General features: G+C 40.2%; 1 protein-coding gene across 5 annotated transcripts in view; it reads left to right on the top strand.

The window, feature by feature from the left end:
- The window catches only part of sash1a (SAM and SH3 domain containing 1a), a 174,736-nt gene that overhangs the window by 107,057 nt on the left and 45,869 nt on the right, over nucleotides 1-21,810 (top strand). Inside the window, exon 1 of one of the 5 annotated variants that reach the window (XM_082506748.1) lies at nucleotides 16,644-17,328. The exons of the other annotated variants lie outside the window; for them this stretch is intronic. Coding sequence (XP_082362874.1) covers nucleotides 17,221-17,328 — 108 coding nt within the window. The 5' untranslated portion in view covers nucleotides 16,644-17,220. Of the gene's footprint in view, nucleotides 1-16,643; nucleotides 17,329-21,810 lie in introns of those variants that run through there. 5 annotated transcript variants of the gene reach the window in all.

Below are 21,810 nucleotides of genomic sequence, written 5' to 3'. Positions count from 1 at the left end.
GTCTAAGCATTGACTGGCACAGCAGGGGGTGCAGGAAAGGCGGCAGGCATACACGCACACTCACACACATAGATGTACCAACACAAAGGCAAACATGCAGAGACACATTAAACACATGTTAACATCATGTTTTAATGAAAAGCACAGTCTTTTCTTGAAAAGAATTGCACAGCTATTTTCATAATGTGTATTTAATACAGATTTCACCTATAATAAACACGCAGAACAGCTGCAGGCATTTGGATCAGAGCTAATATTGAAATATATTAAATGTTTTTTTTTTTTTTTTTATGGATGATAGGCTTTTTTGCACGATTGTGTATAACACATCATTCGTCACTCAGTACACCATTGGAGTTTAATGGTCTTATTTAACAACAAGCGTTCACACACACACATGCTTTTTCCTGTTTGTGTTGCCTGTGGCAACGGTTTGGCAAGGATCAGTGGTGATGTCAGCAGTGATGTACGAGTGTTGGAGTGCGAGGAATGACCTCAGCAGAGGGGAAGTCCCGGGAGACTCATATCAGCTGCAGCCAGTGTTCGCCTTCAGAACTTTCTCACACTACAGCTTTGCCGACCCCCCGAAGCCCCTCCTTCTGATCCTTCACAGGCATCACAAATCACCAGCATCCAACATGGCAAAGAGCTCTGACATGCACACAAGAAAGCCCTACTCCCAAAGCCAATGCTGAGAGTACATAGAAGAGGAATAGGCAAATTAACTGTTACTGCCTAGTGGGGAAAAGCCATTCCTTTGACAATATTTTTTTTTCTCTAAAATGTTTCGTTTTTCTTTTTACCGACTCCTTTTGTGTCAGTTAGTTTTAAAGTCTTGTAGTGCAGTAAGAAGCATGCAGTCTCTCCCCCCAGCTTCCCAAAAGTGAGAATTTTATCTCGGGAAGCAATTAATCAGCAATTGAACTGATAGTTAAAATATGATGAACTGGCTTAAAATGAGTCACGTCCATGTTTATATGCTTTATACATCCTAACACTGTAAAGCCAGACTAATATACAAGCTGGAAAATATTATTAGCAGATATGTCTTCATATAATAAACTGTATGAACATATTTTGTTTGGTCACAACTAAACTGCATTACTTGAAACGGTCTCATTACATAGTTTCACTCAGACTCTATTGTTTACAATACTCTTAGCACTGTTAGCACATGCAGCAGAGTATGTATCAGAGCGAGCCAAAGGATGTCTTGATGCTAACTAGTTTGTGAAATGTATTGCAGGAAAACTGGTAAACAATGATCACAGGCTTTAGCCTTCATAGTATATCTGTGACAGAGCATGTGTATAAATGGGTTCGTCTATCAGAAATATATTGGCCAATATATCAGTACTCCATTTTTTTTTACTGCTTAAAATTTGTAAGTGGCATTGGTCATATTGCTAATGTGGTTTAAACAGTGACAGCGTATTAGTTCTCTCACTGTACGGTATAAAAACACTTCAAAAAGGCTGGGAGTAAGCTTTGGAAATGTTGAGTTATTGAAGAGAGCAGTTTTCTTTGAGAAAATCAGTCTTTCTCTTGTGCTCATCACCGCATTCTTCTTCGAGAGATTAATGTGTGAAACTGATAAATGTTCTTTCCATTTATCTGTGATTCACTGCAAAATATCAAAAATTGCACGAGACTTTCTACTTGGCAACCTTTTTTTTCGTGATTTTATGTTTATTTAAAGTTGGTAACAAGAAAAATATTCCAACTCAAATGTAACTTTTTTTTTTTACATGTGCAGCAAACATTCTTTGCATGTCTATCCAATCCATGCTTGATGACTCTTGCTAAATTTTAGTGAATTTCGGTAGTACTAATGTGTAAAATAAATACCAGAGAGCATTATTTAGTGTATGCAATGCAGATTTTCCATGCATTTGTGAGAGTGTTTTGAAAAGATCAGTTTTGTGTGCTGTAATTTAAATAATAATGAAAGCATTTCCTGTAAGTAAACCTAGTAGTTATACTGATGAACCTTATTTTGAGACCTGCACGCATCCCATTGCCTTTTTAGTGGTAGTAACCTCATCATCTATGCCTATGTTGTGGGCTGTTGTTGGCGTACACATATTGTTATCGGATATTTAAACCCATTACGTCCTCCTGCTTTTAAACACACCAGCTGCATCACTGCGGTGACATCTAGCATGTGAACACAGCTTGCGCCCTCCCTCCAGAGTGGTTTTCTGTCCAGATTGCTGAACTACAGTCCAGGCTTTGCTCTTGATTCAAGCAACAGTCAGTTCATAAATGAATGGTTGCCTCTTCCTAGGACAGCTGTGTTACCAGGCATGAATGGGGAAAATGATCACAAGAGTACCAACCGCATTCGTGAACCGCATACTGTGTGTGTGTTTTCTAAGCCAAGTACACGGTGCCTGTGCTCATTTGCAAGCACACGTGTGCTCATGAACCTGTTGGTGTGTGAATGAGTCGTGAACTATGAAACATCGAGGGATCAACTGCCACTAATGAATCAATGGGTGAATTATTTATCGTGTTTGCATTTGCCTTGATTGATGTGTCATTCGAAGGTGGGTGTGTAATGGCTGCTGGCTGGTAAACGCATAAAACAGTATGTTGAGAGTGTGGCGAGAACAGAGGAAAGTACAAATCAGTACAACCCAATTTCCACAAAAAAATTAGGCGCTATTATTTTGAACTTATGATGTGCAGAAACTACAAATATCATGTACTTGCCCTGTATGCTGTCAAAACAGCCTACCCTTTGGGGTATGGGGCCTTTTGTGGGATCTGGCATAGGACGCTGGCACTGGATGCCTTGGGTCCTGTGGGTTCCGGGTGGGGCTTCTATGGACAGGGCTTGGCCCAACACATCATGCAGATGCTAGTTTAGATTCACATCTACAGTCAGCATCTACATTTTTAGTCCATGTCAGTGCATGTCACCTAAAGCACTGACATGGTGCTGTAGAGAAGCGTACATTTCTCCTTTATTGGCTTCTTTTCACGGGCTCCCTGTTAAATCCAGAATCAAATTTAAAATCCTGCTCCTCACATACAAGGTCTTGAATAATCAGGCCCAATCTTATCTTAATGACCTTATAGTGCCATTTCACTCCATTAGAGCTCTTCACTTTCAGACTGTGAGCTTATTTGTGGTTTCTAGAGTATTTAAAAGTAGAATGGGAGGCAGAGCCTTTGATTTCCCCCCTGGTTCTTCCACTGGAGGTTCCTGTTAAAAGGGAGTTTTTCCTTCCTGCTATCGCCAAAGCGCGTGCTCACAGGGAGTCATATGATTGTTGGAGTTTTCTCTGTTTTCCTTGTATTATTATTAACCTATTATGTAGGTTCTTTACCTTACAATATAAAGCGCCTTAAGGCAACTGTTGTTGTAATTTGGCCCTGTATAAATAAAATTGAATTGAACTGAACATGTGAAAATAATAGACACTTGAATGCCAGAGCCCAAGCTTTCTCAGGAGGACATGGAATATATTGATGTTATTCAGTTCTCAGTGGTTTATTCTCATGGCTAATTGTATGGCTCAACGTAACTTGACCTAGAAATTCTAAAGCATTATCAGTGCTTTGCCCCAGGGGGAGCTGTTGCTCCAGCTGTGTGTTGTCCTACCTTGGTCCTTCCTACCCCCTGGACCCATGAAACATCCTCTTTTAACCTCCCCGTTTTGTTCTATCCACTTCTCAATCAATGTTTTCTATTTACGTTCCTATTTAAATCGTTTGCTCTCATCATGGTTTACCAAAAACGTCCCTATTTTCAAGTCACGGACAAAGGCAAACTTTTCCCCACCTTTCTCTTTGCCATTACATCATAGCCCAAACCGAGGCCACAGCTGTAAACATGTTTCCACCACATGTCCATGGGTTTCTAATGCCAGTCATTTGCGTGCATAAACAGACTGAATCAGACGTCTAGCTGAGGTTATGACTGAGCTAAACGTTGGAGAAAATCGAAGCAGACTTTGTTCCAGCTCCAGTTAAAGTAAAGTGCAGTGTTGGGCACTTCTGATTTTATCCTTGGAGATCTTTTCCTTCTTTTCCTGTTTCTGTGAGTAAATCTGTTCCTTTAGATATTTAACACCCATATAGTGTAAGTACCATGCATGCTTAAATTGTTTGTCTCAGTAACTAAAGTAAATGTTTTGTCACCAGGTACATATGTATGCTGTTATATTATTTGGTGGCCTCTTAATTTGGTAATTAGTGGAAAAACCTTGCATTTCATTATGCTTATATTTTGTATCATAATAAATTATAGTATTTATAGGTTGTTTGCTGTGCTATACATTCTACCCCATATTTACTGAATTTCAAACACAACATATCAAACTTTAATGCTAAATAAAATAAGTATATGCTCATTTTAAATTGGATGCCCCACATTTTAAGGTTAGAAAAGGTTTACGTTTCTGTGTGTGTGTGTTTTATCGCCCAGTCTTTTATGAAACCAACTGTGTAATTACAATTTTAAACTAGTTGAAATAATAATATCTGTACAATAGTGCGTAAACAGGAGAGGGACCATCCAGCTTGTTCAGCATCTGTGTTGACATGGAGGTGCATTCACACACATGGCATTGGTGACTTGCCCATCTGTGAAGGCACCATTAATGCAGTAGGATGTATGCAGGTTTTGGAGCATCACATACTGCCATTCAAGCGAAATATATTTTACAGACTGAAACACACAGCAATTAAGTCCAAAATAAGAGGTTGTTTTGTTACCTAAAATGTTAAGTTATGCTCTTTTTTGTTTGTTTTTTTTCAGACAACACATAGATGTATATGTGTAAATGTGATGCCATAAAGCGATATAATTGTCAGAGGACGGTGGTAGGAATCACATGCAACTAAGAAGGAAATCAAAGGAGTTAAATTAGCTGTGGTCAAGGCTCTTGATGTCAGTAGGAGTGCTTAATGTGCTCTGACCAATCCACATGCACTACATGTTTTCAGACCACAGTTGAATCTAGAGAGCAGGGTGAGGTATACAAGAGCCAGTCGGCAATTTACTCTGTGGTACCTGGAGAACAGAGATACCTCAACATGGCTCATTTATTTCTAATTATAGTGACATGTGAATTACCTGAATGAAGTTGGAGTTTATTTATCTGTGGTCACAAGACAAAATGAGCCAGATGACAAATTAAAGGAAAAAAACAACATAAGTTTCTAAGCCATCATTTTTACTTTTCTTTTTTTCTTTTGCTCACGTCAGGTCTGTGCTTTATAGACCATGTGTGCTTATGTTTTGGGGTTTTTTTTTTTCCTTTGAGATCATCTGGATCAGATCATCTTGCAGCTGTCCTTCAATATATTCCAGGCTTTGACACGAAGAGGAAAAATTGTGTGTATAAGGAAAGCAAGGGAGAGAAAATAATTAAAACTGAGGTGTCACTGTTTGAGCATATGTGCTCACATGTGTGTGCCTTTGGATTGGGATTTGGTAATGATATTTCATGTCATTTGCCTCTTGGTGTGTCCATTTTTATATCGAACTACTTCTAGGTTTATACAACTGATCAAAAACAGAGTCGTATGAAGTTTTGTTTTGGTATGGTATGGTTGGTATGTTTTGTTTTGTTTAAATGTTCTAGAAACTGACAACACGGTGCAAGAAACAAAATTCTGTATAATCAAAGAGTGGTCTCGGCTAAATGCCAGGTAAGCGCCACAGGGTATGGATCTCTTTTTAGCCAGCATGGGCTCAGAACCAAACCCTGCGGCAGAAAATGTCTTTGCCAACTCAGGCCTCCTGTGAGCGCATATATGTGTGTTTGGATGTCCCCCGGGGGATCTCATCCCTCTGACCATCAGTGCCTTGCCACATTCTTTATCTTGCTTCTACATATTTTGAAACCTACTAGATCGACCAGGGTTTCTTCTTTCTTCTTCCCCCCCCCCTTTCCGCAAATATGGGCCAAGTTTTGATCATGGCACCTTTACAGGAAACATTTTTTGGTGATAATAAAAATAATGAAAATATTATTAATAACAAAATCACTTAAAAACTAATAACTGTCCCATTTTTGGATTGCCTGTTTCTTTTTATAGCATATTTTACTTATCAGTAAGGAAACCTACTATCTATTCAAAAGCAGCAACTATTATTAGAAACATGTCTTTACTCGAGGCAAATTAATCTGTAGCCAAACCTCTACTTTAACCGACATGAATTTTATCTCCATGGGGTTCTTAACCTTTATCCTGCTTCTGGTCCCGCTGAGTTGTGTTGGCTTCAGAGAGGATTCGCTCTTCCAGAAGGGAGAGTGGGCAAAGGAGCAGGCCTTTTACTGGTGCATTGGCTGGCCTCTAACCCAGACAGGAAGGACAACCATTTAAGCCACAAAGCTAATGACCACCGACTGTTTCGTTTGTGTCATTTATTACCGTGGATGTGGGGTTTTTGTTCTTGCTGTTTGTGTTTGTAAGTTGGCAGGTTGCACGCTGATTAGATCTGCAGGGACTTGGATAACGGAGAGTGACGAAGGAATCGAGTCAGATTTAGAAAGGTGTGTTTAATTAGGTCTGAGTGACCGTCTGGGCCAGAGATTTCAGACAGGACTCCCCACCAGCCCATAATGAGGTCTCGTCAGGTCGAAACGAGCATCAACACAGGTTTGCCAAACATCGGGCCATCACTATGGTAACCTAAGTCACTTTACCATCTCAGAGGTTTTGTTTCAATGAGGCAGCTACAGAACAAAAATGTGGTTTAAAAACATTCAGGCAGCAAAGGTGACAGTTGTTTTTCAATTATTGGTTGTAGTGATTTATGGAATAATTATGGTTATAGATGGCAGAAGGGAAAGGGGGATTTTGAAAATAACTAATTCCTGCCATGCATCTCTATGCGCTATACACAAAGATGAGAAGGTGGCTCAGATGTTGGCATGTTTGTTGGCAAGGTGAAAATATAGAGGTGAAATTGAGATTTGTCAATTTTTCCTAAAGATTTTTGTAGACACCCCGTTTTTAATTGGGAGTATTTGGCAATGGATTTCAAAAACGTACTAAAGGTATCGGTATGTTTCTATAACAAAAACTTATTTATGATATCAGCACTTGTATAGAGGCATCCTTAATGTTACATCCAGTGAAGTCCATTCATATACTTTGGTAATGGTTAAAAACACACACATCGCTTTACAGTTTTGAAACTAAAGGCTTTACTGAACAGAAGCAGATTACTGAGAACAGGAAAACTGTGTCTGTGAGCATTGAAAGTACTTGCTTGACAGCAAAATCCACAAGTTTGACCAGTGCTTTGTACATCACCATGTGAACCCCTTTAAGTCATTGGGAAAATATACATGTTTTGTTTTGTGTTTTTTTGTGGCTCAATGCTGCCACTGGGTTCATATTTTGTCGGTGTAAGCAGGATCCTCTGGGCCGAAATAGGGGGAAATTCCTGTGAAAGTGGAGGGCTGCAGTGGTTGAGCTGAGTTTGCATTATGTTTGTGTGTTGTGTGGTTGAGTTTTGAGTAGACAGCCAGACAGACAGAGACGGATTGAAACTGCTACATGTTACTCTTAGACAAAGAGAAGTCTTTTTTTCTCTTTTTTTTTTTTTTTAAACAGTTGGTATAGTGATTATCCTGCTTGACAATCAACTATGCTGCTTCGTAAGAAAATGGAATTATGTTGCTCAAATTGTGATTATTAAATTAAACATCAAAGTGTATCTATACAAAAATCCACTTTAAATTCTGATGTTCATGTCAGCCGTTAAGTCTCTTTATTTGAGATACTGGTTGCTTGAAACACATACATGTGCAAGCATAAACCTCGATGTCCCACCAGGATGCATAAGGAAATATAAATGGACAGTGGAAAGACAAACGACAAGTAGGACTCAGAAAATGTTGGAAAGGAAATGTGAAAGCGCTGTGGTGAAGTATAGACTGCTAACCGAACTAGCCGCTGGTGTCAGTGGGGATGTCTTATGTAATGTGCTCTAACCAATCCACATACTGTACATGCTGTCAGACCACAGTTAAATGTGGAAAGCAAAGTGAGGTGTACAGAATTACACATTTACTCTGAAGAACAGAGGCCACGGTTTATAACTTTTCACACTAGTAGATTATTAGTTTGTGGTCACTTAACGAAACATCGAAATTAATGGAAAAACATCTACCAAGTCACTTTGAGGTGTTGAGCCACAATGCGACAACGGCTTCAGTGGTCGTGGAACCGACTCTCCAAATTTCGGAAACTCTTACTGGAGGGATTAACTCCATTCTTTCAAAACATATCCCCTCATTGGGTGTTTTGATTATGGTAGCAGAGAGCACCGTCCAAATCTCCAGAAGGTGTTCAGTATCCATGGAGACCAGGGGAACTGCAAAAAGCCACAGCATCTGATTCACATCACTTTCATTTGACAAAACTATTCACTTACTAGTTAAGCTCTATGAATGTGGACATTGTCATCTTGGTAGAGAAGCTTTCCTTCAATCCTTTCGTTTAAGGGGACAAATGGATCCAAACCATACCAGCAAAGCCCTGCTTAACTTAACAGAGCCAATGGACTGTGGGCTTTGAAGCTTAAGGTTTTTAATTTGTGCCCATCTGTAATTTAATCTATTATTAAACAGTAGTTTTGTTCTCCTTTTCTCAGATTTCATGTCTATCTTATTAGCAAGAAAAATCTAAAAATGTATTTCTATGTAGTTTATTGAGAGAATTTGTGATTTAATACTGAGAAATAAATGTGGTAATAAAGTGTTTATAGTTGAATTATTCAGTTTGAAAATTGAAAACATAAGAAAATGAATCAGATTGTGAGCAAAGCAGCAGAGGTTTTAAATCCCATTATCTCTGTTTAAATAGAGGTTTTGTCACACAAGCGAGGGAACAAAAAAAATTATTTTATTTTTTCCATTTTTGACTCCTGAAATTAAATATTAGTTTTGGGAAAATATTCAACTGTGGTACTGGTCGAGTGCATACCAATATCTTTACCAGTAAGACTTTAACAGCAGAGAGCATTAGGGCACATGTTTGTGTTGAAAAGCACTCTGCGCTGAGGTTTTGATATCCATCCACCAGTGCGAGTCAGCATGTATTTCAACATGGCTGTTTATTTTCCTTTAATGTGCAAATGGCCAAATATGTGTGACAGATCGTGTGCTGCGGGTTGTGTGCGTGTGAGATATATGATGGCTGCGTGAATGCTGACAGTAATTACAAAAGGGTGTACCACAGCAGCCTGGAGCTGGCTGACTAACAAGTTATTATAACATCTAATACATAACCAAATGTCAGCCATCTCTGTTTGCTGCTTGCAAAGTGATATAAATCTAGAGGGATAGTGAAGGAAGCTGTAAATGCTTGTGATGCATAGCTAACTGAAAAGATGATAAATCTGGGCTTGAGGTATTTTAGATTTGATTTGCAGATTGCATGCTGCTTCTTATTTTGACAGTTAGTGCGCTGTGTGTGTGTGTGTGTGTGTGTGCGCGCGCGTGCGTGCGTGCGTGCGTGCGTGCGTGCGTGCGTGCCAGGGATAATGTGGCATCTCTAGAACAGGAACTCTTCTCCGCGCCATACACATAAAAGCGCCGTCTCTCTGTGCTCCTGCAGGACCTGAATGTTCTGTCTTCTAGTTTCCACTAACAGGCCTTTTTCACATCAGCTGCTTTGCCATGAAATACTCACTAAATGCAAGAATTACCAGTCACATTAATGAAGGCTCACATCTAAATGGACCTGAACCTTCATTTGTAACTCCCATCTCCCCTAATTCACGTCAGAGTGGTTGCTGTGAAAAAGGTCCATGAAATGGGCTCTCTAAATAATACACACCTAGTTTTTACAGCCCAGATTTTAAAGAAGTATCTATTTCACTGCAGGCAGTGCTCAGTAATTGAATGTTGGACCAATATTTGTTCTTCCTGTGGTGTTTAAATTCTCACTAACATCAGATGCAACAACAGGTGAGAGTACTTGGGCAGAGAAACACAGCAGAGACAGACCCATGAAATCTTTATTGAGCCCCACTGGCTACTGTCTTGTTAGCATTTGGATTTGTATAGTAAAGGAAAAGCTATGTTATCGTTTCCCCTCTCTGGTTGCGTAAGCTTCAGTGTGCATGCATGTCTCTGCTCCTCAGTGTGTATTTGAGTCCCATAAACCTGAAGCCAGTACTATAAAACTGATTTTTGGATAAAACTGCAGGGGATAATTATGCAGCGTGTTCACAGCACACATGGTCATTAATAACATTGGGGGCCAAGCCTATTTTTACTGTATCTAGCTTTGAGGCTAACATATGGCAGCCTGGCTGATTTGACATAAAAATATGTGCAAGAGCATTTAACAGTCCAGTGTCTTGCATGGAGGAGAGGGCGAGGAGGGCATGCGCACTGTGGCTTGTAAATATATAAGGCAACAGCAGGGGGACCCACTATGTCCCATATTCACTCTCGCATAAAGGCACGTGGAAGAATATGAAGAGGGTGAAAGTTGTTTTTTTAAGTTTTAATAAATCTAACAAATGTGAGGAATTCAATTTCAAAAAATCATGTCAAAGTATTTATATTTAATGAAACGTCCTTTTTATTTTGCCTCAATTCATTATACACATTATAGACGTTAAAGTAGTTGCCCACCAGATAACAGTTAACAAGCATCCATGTAGACAGTGAATGACACCCTGTGGCTGTACTCATATCAGTCTAGTATAATTTATTATAAAACTGCACTGATGAAAATATTTGCTGAAAATGTTTATTCTAAAGTTATTTAATTTTAATCATTTGTGTACATGTATATATTTGCATAGTGATACGTCAGCACAAGTATAATTTCTTTTGTGGGACTTTGTGTTCAGTTCTGGATTTCTCCCATTCTCTAAAACTAGCCTGTCGCAGTGCATCTAGTGCAGACCCCCAGTACACAGAGTGAGATGACTCACTGGACATTAGCAGTCACCCTGGCAGTGCCACCCTGACACCGACGCAGCTGCCGGCCGAGCTTCATGACCTCCATCTCTAGCGAGACCAGCCCGTCGCCTCCACCTGCACCCGTGGACTCAAACAAGCTAGCTTTTTTCCCAGCACTCCTGCGGACACCATTTTGACACAGATGCAGCACACTCTTCTTCCATGGCCTTTAGTCTTTCCCACATACATACATCCAAATGATCACTAAGCTCACGCACGCTAAACACCGGCTGCTCTGTGCTGCTCGTACCTTTTGGAATTCGCTCACATCAAAAACAACATCTGTCCTTTCAGTCGGGCCTGATTAAAACGCGCTGGAATCTCAGTCACACACGCACAATGGCGTAACTTAATCAGCTACCACATGGCCACAGAGGCTTGCACTGCATGGAGAATGTGGGAATCCGGGGCTTAGCGGAAATATGCTTTGTTTTTATATTACACAAAGCACAATAAAGGGGCCTGCAATTGCAAGTGCATTACTGAAAGCATGGATGAAGACTTGCGAATGCTACTCGCATATGCATGTGGCCATCGGTGATATTATTTATCGTGTAGACATTTTCAGTGGTATGCATGCTTAAGTGGCGGGAGTCTTACAACTTAATTCCCTTAAATGAAACATGAGGAGGGGGAAAAATGAGCACCAAGAGCGATTCCAAAGAAAATGCTTTGTCTTTTTTTCCTTTTTTATCAACAGTGTTAGAAGGTCATGTTGTAACACTGAGAACTTCCTGCTTCATTCCAGACTTTTTCTTCTTTCCACATCTCAGTGACACAAACTTTCTCCTTTTCCCTGAATTCCTGCATCTCATTAAAGCACATAATATTATCCAGTAGGATCTGTGTGTACAGAGTTGGCATTTTTTTGACAGCACTATCCAGACTGTTTTTACTGACATACCAGACACTGTATGAGTCTTCTGAGAAGTTTTTTTTTTTTTTCCCCAGTGTGCTCAATGCTATGCACAGCTGGTTATCACATGCGCCTCATACCCCAGGCAGACCATCTCCTTTTTTTTTTCTATATCTGTTTGTTGTTGTTCTCAGTATTCTCCCTGTTGCCCATGCATATCACTCGGTGTGCTTATTTCACACACTCTCAGCTGTCATCCTCTTTCTTTCTGCTTTCTGCCTCACTCTAGCCCAGAGGTAATTCCTGTGTTGATATTTGAAGCTAACATTTTCTCAGCTTTCAAAAGGCTCCAGTGTTATGGTTGACCGCCCTATGAAAAGTAATACCTAGAACACATAAATAGCAAGTGGCAGGCGATCATTATTACTCCCTCAAAGCATTGTTTTCAGACCAGAGTGTTGATTTAATTTAATGAGTTAGCTTAGCTGAGGGAGGGGACCAAGGAAACAGTAATTAGTTGTCATGCTAATTGGGTCTGTGTGGGAGTTATCGCATGTCTGCATGATAACTCTCACGCGCATGTGAAGCACACTGGGGCTGGCCTGCCTCTCTGTTCATCTCACGCACACATTTTTTTTTTTGTACATTGAAATGCACATAAGCATGCATGTATATGCACACACACACACACACACACACACACACACACACACACACACACACACACCGATAAATAGGAAAGGCAAACGTTCACATTCTGAACAGCTCACAGAAAATGCCAAGGGACTGTCAGGCCTTTGACCCATCGACTAAGAAGAATTAATGATGCGAAAATCTTGATCCCAATTATTTATCAAGAGAAAGCAGCCTGAAAGCTAAGGGATAAGGGTTCAAGACTTTGGATCCAATTAGCTTTGAGTGTAAACTTAAATACGTTAACTTGAACAAAGGAGGAAAATATAGCAGTGCAGGGTGAGAAGAGGTGATGATGAGTCATGTCATGCTCGTATAACAGGACTGGATGTCATCCTGTCGGCTCCACTAATTGCTTTATGAAGAGCTGATTTTTATGCGTTCCAGCCTGTTTTAGAAGGGCAAAACTAACAAAATGTCACCAGACTTTTACTGATTTATACCTTTAATTCTGAAAAGATGAAAGCTGTAAACTGAGTAATCATATTCTTTTTGATCTAACAGAATATACATGTAATTATTATTTTGTCATCTGTGGTATCACTCAAGTATGGTGGCCTTAATGTCTTTCCACCATATTTATGAACATCTGTCCCCACCCTGCCAGTGGGGTTTGTGACTCCCTGTGGAGCTATTTTTAAAGCCCCGAGGTCTAGTGACCTCCAGGAAGGGTCACACTCGCTATCAGCGGAGGTCCAGCCCTGCTTTGCTTTAACATGATATGCATTCTTTTTTTTGTCTATCTTCATTCCTTCCTTAGAGCTGCCGTCTCCATCCCTTATTCCTCTCTTCATCACTCCACTGAGGAATCCTAACAACTCGGTGTTGAAAGTGAAAAAGCGATGACCTATCTTAACCTCGACTTTTCAGCAGTTCTGTACTTATTACAGTTACGTACTTTCAGCCGAGTCGCAATGATTCCTCTCATCTCCTGTGAGTTTGTTTAGACATGCTGTCTGTTTTTCACCATGGCGAATGAGAACTTTTGTATATGAGTCTCTCAATTCATGCCTGTATTGATAGCTGCAGGACACGTGATTCTCTTTCCAGAAAGTGGAACTTTTTTAGCAGTATTGGTCCCATTCTCATCACAATGTCTAGTTCTAAGCCCTAATCATGCTTTAATTGAAGGTAATTTGGGGCAGTTTATAGAGTACAAAGCACGAATAAGGGTATTTCTTATTTGGAAAGTAAACATTTTAGGCAGTGTTTTAGTTGTCAGACTATTAGCCCTGACCAGCTTCTGCTAATAAGCAAACAATCAGCAAATAATCTCACACACATGAAGAACTGAGTTTCAGGATTCCTAATGTAAATTAAATCCTAGTGACGGTGCAATTTTCTAACTGTGCCACAATTCACCAGGATCAGAAAATAATATTAAAATGAGGTTTAATAAGATATTAAAATGATTATTACTGAGAATTAAAACATGGGAAAAGATGAAAGACGGGGAAGATGTCGACATAAGTACAGCAATTGACACCGATCAATCACAGTCAAGCCCCAAGGCTTTCAAGAGGTCTGTTCAAAATATGCTATCTGAGCAATTTATGTTCATGACATCACCCTTTTCCTGACGGAGCCATCTATATATTTTGAGAACCATCAAATACATTCTTCCATTCCTCTCAACAGATTTCCACCGTGAATTGCTTGCAGGTGTATCCTCTGCACGTTCATATGTTACACATTTTATCCTCATTTCTGACCAAATGTTCACTCTGAATCTTTTCCAAAGAGCCTGTCGAGAGAGAAAAGACTGTTAACATGTGCAATTAGCATCTGCGAAGTAAGTTTTATTTCCTCTTGTCTGGCAACATGACACCTTGAATAGTGGTTAGTGTGAAAAGAGTAAAACTCGGCAGCTACACACAGAGACAACACACCAGCAGTGTTTGATAAGTCAACAGATGCCCTCCTCTCATTAGTAGTTTGACCCCTCTGTTTGCAGCAACTCCAGGTGGGGGTCACACTTTCTTGTCTTTGAGTAAAGGGAGTTCCAGCATGTGTTTGTACATACTGAGCGATATGTGCGCTTGTGTGTCTGTGTGTTTAAGGGCATGACTCCAAAGAGCTCAATCCAACTGAAAATAATAGGGAAATCAGGGTGGTGCTCTGAAATCACACCTACAAATCAAACATAGTTAGCATTCTGTAGCAACAAAGGAGAGCTGATGGGCAGAGCAATGACGCAATGCCATTATAAACACTAGTAGTCCTGCCACTTGCTGCTGCTGCTGCCACCCCAAGGTTACAAATACGAGTCAGTAGTGCAGAGCCCCGCACTTTCAGCATGTCATCCAACAAAGCTGCTCTTGTTTGAACGTGTGTTCTGTGTGTTTAGACTGTAAGCAGGACACTGTTGAGCAGCTGCCACTCATCCAAAGCCATTGCTCACCGACACAAATTTAAAACCGCGATATTGTATATAAAGGAATTAACAGTCCCAGAAGAGCAGCAAAATCAAATTCTTTTTTTTAGCTACACAAACAGTGCTGTGTTGTGGAGTCCAACATTTTAGTCTAGACTGAAATCATTTCACAGATTACTTTTTAATCTTGTGTAACAGACCTTTAGTCTTAATCCTGTGGACTTGAATGGACTCTACTTATATATCACTTTTCTACTCAGTTTGAGCACCAAAAGTGCTTTCTTATCACAAGCCTCTTTCACCCTTTCACACAAACATTCATACAGTTACTTTTTTCCATGCCTAAGCTCTTTGCCGAACATTCACACACCAACTCTGATGGATACATCACGGACAACTTGTGGTTTAGTATCTAGTCCAAGGATATTTCAACATGCAGGCTATCTGAGCCAGGAATTGAACTGCCAACCTTCCAGTTGGTAGATGACCTGCTTATCAACATCTTGACATCCTCTTTTTTTGTATCTGCTGCTTTTAATCACTTTCAAGGACCACAGTCTCAACTGTTTTTTGATAATGATATGATGATTAAAAGAAGACACTGCAGTTTGGGGAAGGCCTTACTGATATGTAATAAACAGCTTATAAACAAAGTAAAATCTGGGAGCCTTTTGCATAATTGACAGCAATTCTCGAAGCAAAACTGCAGCTTTATGGATTATTGTGTAACTGTTTTCATGTTTGCGCAAAAGATTGTGGGGTTGACAAATTTTCTGTCTGCTATCTCATCTTTGGTTATGCTGCTTTTGAATAAATTTGTCCTGGTGTGGCAGAGTTATGTGGTAAACAGCAGCTAAGGCAGCATTTTATGCTGACTTGAAACTACAGGGATTGGAGCTTAGTGTGAACTGAAAATTTCAATTTTACTCTTAATTTCCGTTATTTCTGGCAGCTGTAGCTGCTCATAGAAAATATGCTCTTGACAACAACAGGGAGAGCCAGAGTGTTTCAGGACTTCATTACAAAAGAGAAGCCTGCCTGCTGGTAGAGCATAACAAACAGCTGATCAGACAGGGTAGCTGTGCAATTTCATGCTTATGCATAAAGTATCTCTCTCCCACTTTTATTCAAATAGCATCTGCGGCACAAAAAAAGAAAAAAAAATCACATAGCTGTTGGACTATATGTAAATCAAGTTAGAATCTTATGGTTCAATAAAAGTCTAGTGTTTCGGTGTCATTGTCCAGCGTTTTGTACAGATTTACGAGGGCATAGGGCACCACATGCATGAACCTCTTAAAAACATTTTTTTTCCCATAGGCTTTTTTGTTTTTCTAACAATTGTGTGGAGAATGTGCTTTGTTCACGTTCCCTATTCACTAGGCTGCAGAGATGTATTGGTGGAAGGCATGTCAGCATGTGATTAAAGCGATTTCTCTGACCGAATCCCTTAAATGAACTCAGTTTTAGCAAAACTCTAAAGTCTAGATTCAAATATATTCACAGAAAGAAATAGACAGATAAAAATGATTATTAACTGGGCATTGCAAAGTTGTCAGTGACTAGCAGATGATTGAAATTTGAGGGGAGGGTTAAACAAAGTCTGTTTTTAAGGTTACAGTGAAGTTGGTTACTCAATCAAATGCAACAGACTCATTTGGAGGGAAAAATGTATCGATCATGTGAATAATTGGTCACTAGTGTGCGCTAATTCCGGGACATTGTACTCCTGATGCTGGGAGGGGTGTGTAGGGGGAAGGAGAGTGAGGGAGTGAGAGGAGCAGGGGTGAAGAGAGGGGGAGGCGCCTTGTTTGGAGGCTTTGCTGTGTGTTCCGGGCGTTCTCTCACTCGAATTTTTAATGGAAATACGATTGAGTGTGCTCTCTGTTGCAGTGTTGAAAGTTTTGTGACACTTACTGGGGGATTTTGTGAACTTTTCGGAAACTTTTGCCCCATTTCGACGACTTCTTCTTCCTCAGTTGTGGGGTTTGGTTTATACCCTGGGGCACCGGATCCGTGCATTGCAGACTGTGGAGCAGGGGACACCGCGCTTGAGAGTTTTCAGACGAATGACCGGGTGTGGGTTTACATAATTCAAGGCCGACTTTCTTTACCTTTGGTCTCTCTCTCGGAGTTTTGCTAAACATGTCGGGACGCAGTTTGCGCACTAAACTTCAAATCGTGCCAAGCAATGCTGGAGCATTTCACCAGTGCGTCAAGGGCAACTGTCTGTGAAACAGCCTTGGCACCGATATCTTGTTTACTGCTGGGGATTAAGGTTCCTGCCTGTGGGCTTGGAAGCAAGCTACAAAATACTGGTGTGACTCTGAACAAAGTTTTCTAACATTATGGAAGGTGATCAGGGGACCGGTGCGCCTTCCGATGAGCCTCAGGCAGATAGCGCTGCTGCTTCCGACAGTTTCTCCCAACTGTGGTCGGACGTTATGGGGATGCTGGTAAGTTTGGGGGGGAGGGGTGACGTGATAATTGGTTGACATCACAGACTCCCAACTAACTGAAATTGTTTCCTTTAACACTTGTATTGCGAAATGAGTGTTTGTTTCGCCGAATTATAGGCGTATGCAAATTACGCATCAGCTCTCTCCAACAGGCCCATGTTCCAAATCCATCGGTGCTCTGCGTGTAGCCTTGTATTCTACTGGAGTTGGCTCTAGGCTGCCAATGATGAGCTCATACAGCCAAGTCAGTCCGAGATCAAAGCAAACAGGAGTTGATTGTGTGTGGTGTGTTATGCACCGAAAAGTTACCCTTTATGGGTTATATAGTTTTGAGATTCCTGTTGTCTTTGTAAACTGCTGTTATCTCATTCAAGTGAAGTTTAGTGTATGTTACAGGTTTATGCTTTGAAATCGTTATCACTTCAGAGTTGTTCTGTGTTGAGGAAACCAAATTCCTGAAGCAATGTTTTGTGTGGCTTTCAATGCATTCTTTATTTTACTGCCTACATGGGATGTAATAGATCTGTTATCTATTGACACTGGAGTCCCTTTGGTCTGATACTGAGGATGTGTGTATGGTGTACAGAACTGTGTGTATATGGGGAAGGAGAATGCTGACACTAGACCTGGCTCCCAGCCACGCAATTTATCTAGATTTATTGCCTCTGGAGGCATATGTCTGATAGGCTGCTCTCTTTTGTTGGTTTTTTCACCTTGAATGGAATCACGCATACAGGGAAAAGCAACAAGTTTTGCTAAAGTGCATTGCATACACTCCAATGTTTTACCATCATTTTGAAGTCTCCCCCCCCCCCCCCCCCCCAGATTGCTTCAAACACGATAACAGTGAAAATAAAATCCTATCCTTGGAAAGTTTTTTTTTTTTTTTGACAACATTGTTGTTTTTGTTTTGTTTTTTTTACCTTGAATTCCAAGTAGTTGGCCATCTAATGAAGAAACAGCCTGAAGGACACTGAAAAAGAGCAACAAAGAAACAACCCAATGTCACTGACCTCAGCGTTGTTGCTGTTTTTTCCCATATTAGTTTGTCGTTTTAGATCATCTTATTTTCCTATTTTGCTGTGCAAGAAATTTCAGAAATGTGAACGAATGTAGATTGGCCTCCTCCAGCTTCTGAAAACTAGTGTCTTTAGCAGAATCGGCAAGCCCATAACTGATTTAACGACCGTGATGAAAGAAAAGAACGAACATAACATAACATCTGGCGCGTAGGGCTATGAGATATTACTTTGTTTGTTCTGCAAACTTAAACAGAAATGTCCCTTCATTCCAGGCCAGTATTTCTTTGCTTTTGTTTAATTTGCTTACATGATTCAGTTTCTGCTCGTTTAGAATGCTGCACTTAACTACAGTGTTTCTTTACGTATTGGAAAACATTTCTAAATTGTTAACATTTAACTAAATCATTTCACGGGGAACCTTGAGCTTAACACTTTGCTCACGCTCATATCTCTAAACACATCGTGAGATTCTGAACACAATGAACACCGCGCTCTCCTTCAGCAAAATGGATGCTATATATAACCAACCCACTATGGATTTCAATGCCTTTTGTTTTGCTTGAGAGCTTGCCCTTTGAATTGGGATTTGGTCTTAGCTTGTTGACCCAACTTAGCTCACTGTTGCACATGTGCCTGATCTTTGGTCTTTGCACGTGGAAACAGGCCTAAATACCTCTTTAGAGATAGTTTTCTATCATGATAAAGATCTGGTCAGACTTCTTACTGTTCTCCATCTTCCACAGATTACCGTATGTTTCAGCACACATACCAAACTTGGAAAGTACTCTTAAACTTTAAGCAACCGTTCAGATAAACACCAAAATGCTCCACAGCAAAGTGTTTGTCCTTTGAAAATAGGTTTTCATAATGCTTTAACTGTAAATCAAATGCTGTTTCAATCTGCTTTATATTTTCCCGTCTCTGAGGTTAACCATCCACAGTGACGTGTGGTGCAATGTGTTTAATAAGAATACCTTAGAAAGCCATTCATTTATGTGCGGTTTAAGCTCAGTAAATAGCTCTTGAAGTAATTAAAACTCAAAGGCAGTTTAGGACAGTGTGGCGTAGGAGCTGTGAATTGTTTTAAGTGGTTGGATTTACACATGTCTGAAAAGGGAATTTGCTTCTGCTTGGCCCGCCCCACGTCTGGAGATATGGGGGTGTCCCTCAGAACAGAACTTCACTAGCTTTTAAATTAATCTGAGTTTAAACACAAATGTGCTTTATGAATTTGTACGGAGGCGGTCTAGATTTCAGTTCCTTTTCATTGGATCCCATTTGGGAAATATCCTGTGGGATTTGACTTTAACTGGAATAACTGCTGCTTCACTGCTGCTTATGTAGAGGAGAGACAGAACAGAGATTTCAGATATGCAGTGGCCTAAGGCAAGCTTTCAATTGTACCCCCTCACCGTATAGGAAGGTATGCTCACTAACCTGGACAGCTGACAGTCACTCCCTCTTTCCTTCTCTCCAGAAATTTCTCCTCTGTTTTTTGCTTGAAAGGCCATCTGAATCCACAGCCGTGGTAATATTTTATTTGCCTGCAGGGAGTCCTTGTTGTCTTTTGAAAGGAGTTTTGTGGTGTTTTACACAGTGTGGGTGGTAGTTTGTCCATTTGGAAAACTGATTATGTAGGAGACAGTGCTCCATCTTTAAACCTAAGAATGTGATTCTGCTCTTGAGACGTGATTATTGATTGTGTCTGGGAAATATATGGCTAGATGATGTGACCCCTAGGTGCTTCCTCCCACATAGCATTTTATACATAGTGGCAGCATGTCCTTCAGTTGTCTGCTTTCACTTAAAGCATGGTTAGCTGGGCCAGTTTGTCTTTGCCAACAGTGTTCTCAACACAGTCTATAATAGCTGGATTTAGTCTATTGGTGCCAAGTCCAACTCTGGTCACTTCTCCTTTGCTACCCCTCCCTGACCAGACTCATTATTGAGGTCACTCGGAGATCTGGCAGGTTTCCTCTGCTGCGATGGCAGAGTACTGTTCTGCTCAAGCCACGGATATCCTGAGGAAGCTCTCTAAAAGACTGAGTTGTGGCCCCTGGCCTTACCCTCCTTAACAGTCTTCCTCTACTGGCCTGAAGGCCAACTTTTAGTCAGATGTCTCCTGGTTTGGGGATTTGTTTCGTGCTCACCTGCAGCACTTTTAACATTTTTAAGAATTGCAGCCGGCTGATGCAACACCCAGTGATGTTTTTATCAAATAGTTTTTTGTCAAATGTATATTTTGTGTTATACTGTTAACAGATGGCATGTTCTCTTTCATGTTATTTGTTACCAATAGAATGGTATTAATCCAGAGAAGCAGGGCGGGATTAGTTTATGGAGGCGTTTGAGGAACTAAGTAGATTGATGGATGTAGTAACAACTGGCTAATTTATCTTATGATGTTTGGACTATTGGAGAGGTGATGTATTGTTAGTGTTGGTGACTCAAGAGATTCACTTATAAAAACATTAGTACAGTGCACCACAATGCAACCCAGCTGGCAGCAGTTTCAGTCTGCCAGTCCTGTCCTGAGTTTGCTTAGCAAGTGAAAGTGATCACGCTGCTAACCTTCTAGCATTACATCAGACGGCTCTTTTGTCATCCATTGTCATTGTTCTCGAACACACAAAATGGGTAGACACAAGGGTGTGATTGTAACAATGGTTAATACCATCTACACTTCTATTCAGCCCATGTAAAACTAAACACCGGTATGATAAATGGAGGAATTTGACGTTAAAGGTTGAAACAGAACAAAAATATTTGATTTTTTTTTACGTATTATATACTGGCTTTTCTTCAGCTAATAAACCAAGCAAGCTTTTGTTTAGATATTCTGTAACATGATGTGAAGAAGATAAACTGAGTGAAGCTCCAGCCTTAGCAGATATTCTTCTCATGTCACCGATATACCAAGAAAGCGCTTTTGAGCAGATGTTCCCAAGGTTGCAAGTTATCAGTGCCTTGCATGCTAGTTGTGTGAATTACCTTCATTGGGTGCCTTTCACATAGTTTTGACTTTTCCCTCTTAAAGAAACTGTCACTTCAACAGTGCACTGCCTCTTTTGAAAGGACTGATCAGCCCTTTATGTATTCTGTTATATGAAACGCTCAAGCAAAAGTGTTAAATCCTGGGGAATTTCCTCTCCAGATTTATATCATATTTAATTTAAAATACTATATTTAATATGTGCTTGATGTTGGTTACTTGAGTATAAAGCGCTTACTTGGTTTCATTTTCATAATGTAACAGTGGGGGTGCATGTCAATATATATATTTTGTAATTATATTACTTTATTTTTTGGCAATAAATTCATGATTTTAAAAAAAGAGCCTGAAATTGAAGCTGCTGAAGTTTAGCGCACAGGCATGCCTCATGATTAAAGTGATGCTTCTCCAAATTGACTTTCTGAATGTCTGTAGAGGAACCCTGTGTCAGTAAGAATGCAAGGA

Source organism: Aulonocara stuartgranti (assembly GCF_965226115.1).
Source record: "Aulonocara stuartgranti genome assembly, chromosome: 15".
NCBI classification, from domain to species: Eukaryota; Metazoa; Chordata; class Actinopteri; order Cichliformes; family Cichlidae; genus Aulonocara; species Aulonocara stuartgranti.
This window is presented reverse-complemented; position numbering and strand designations above follow the sequence as displayed.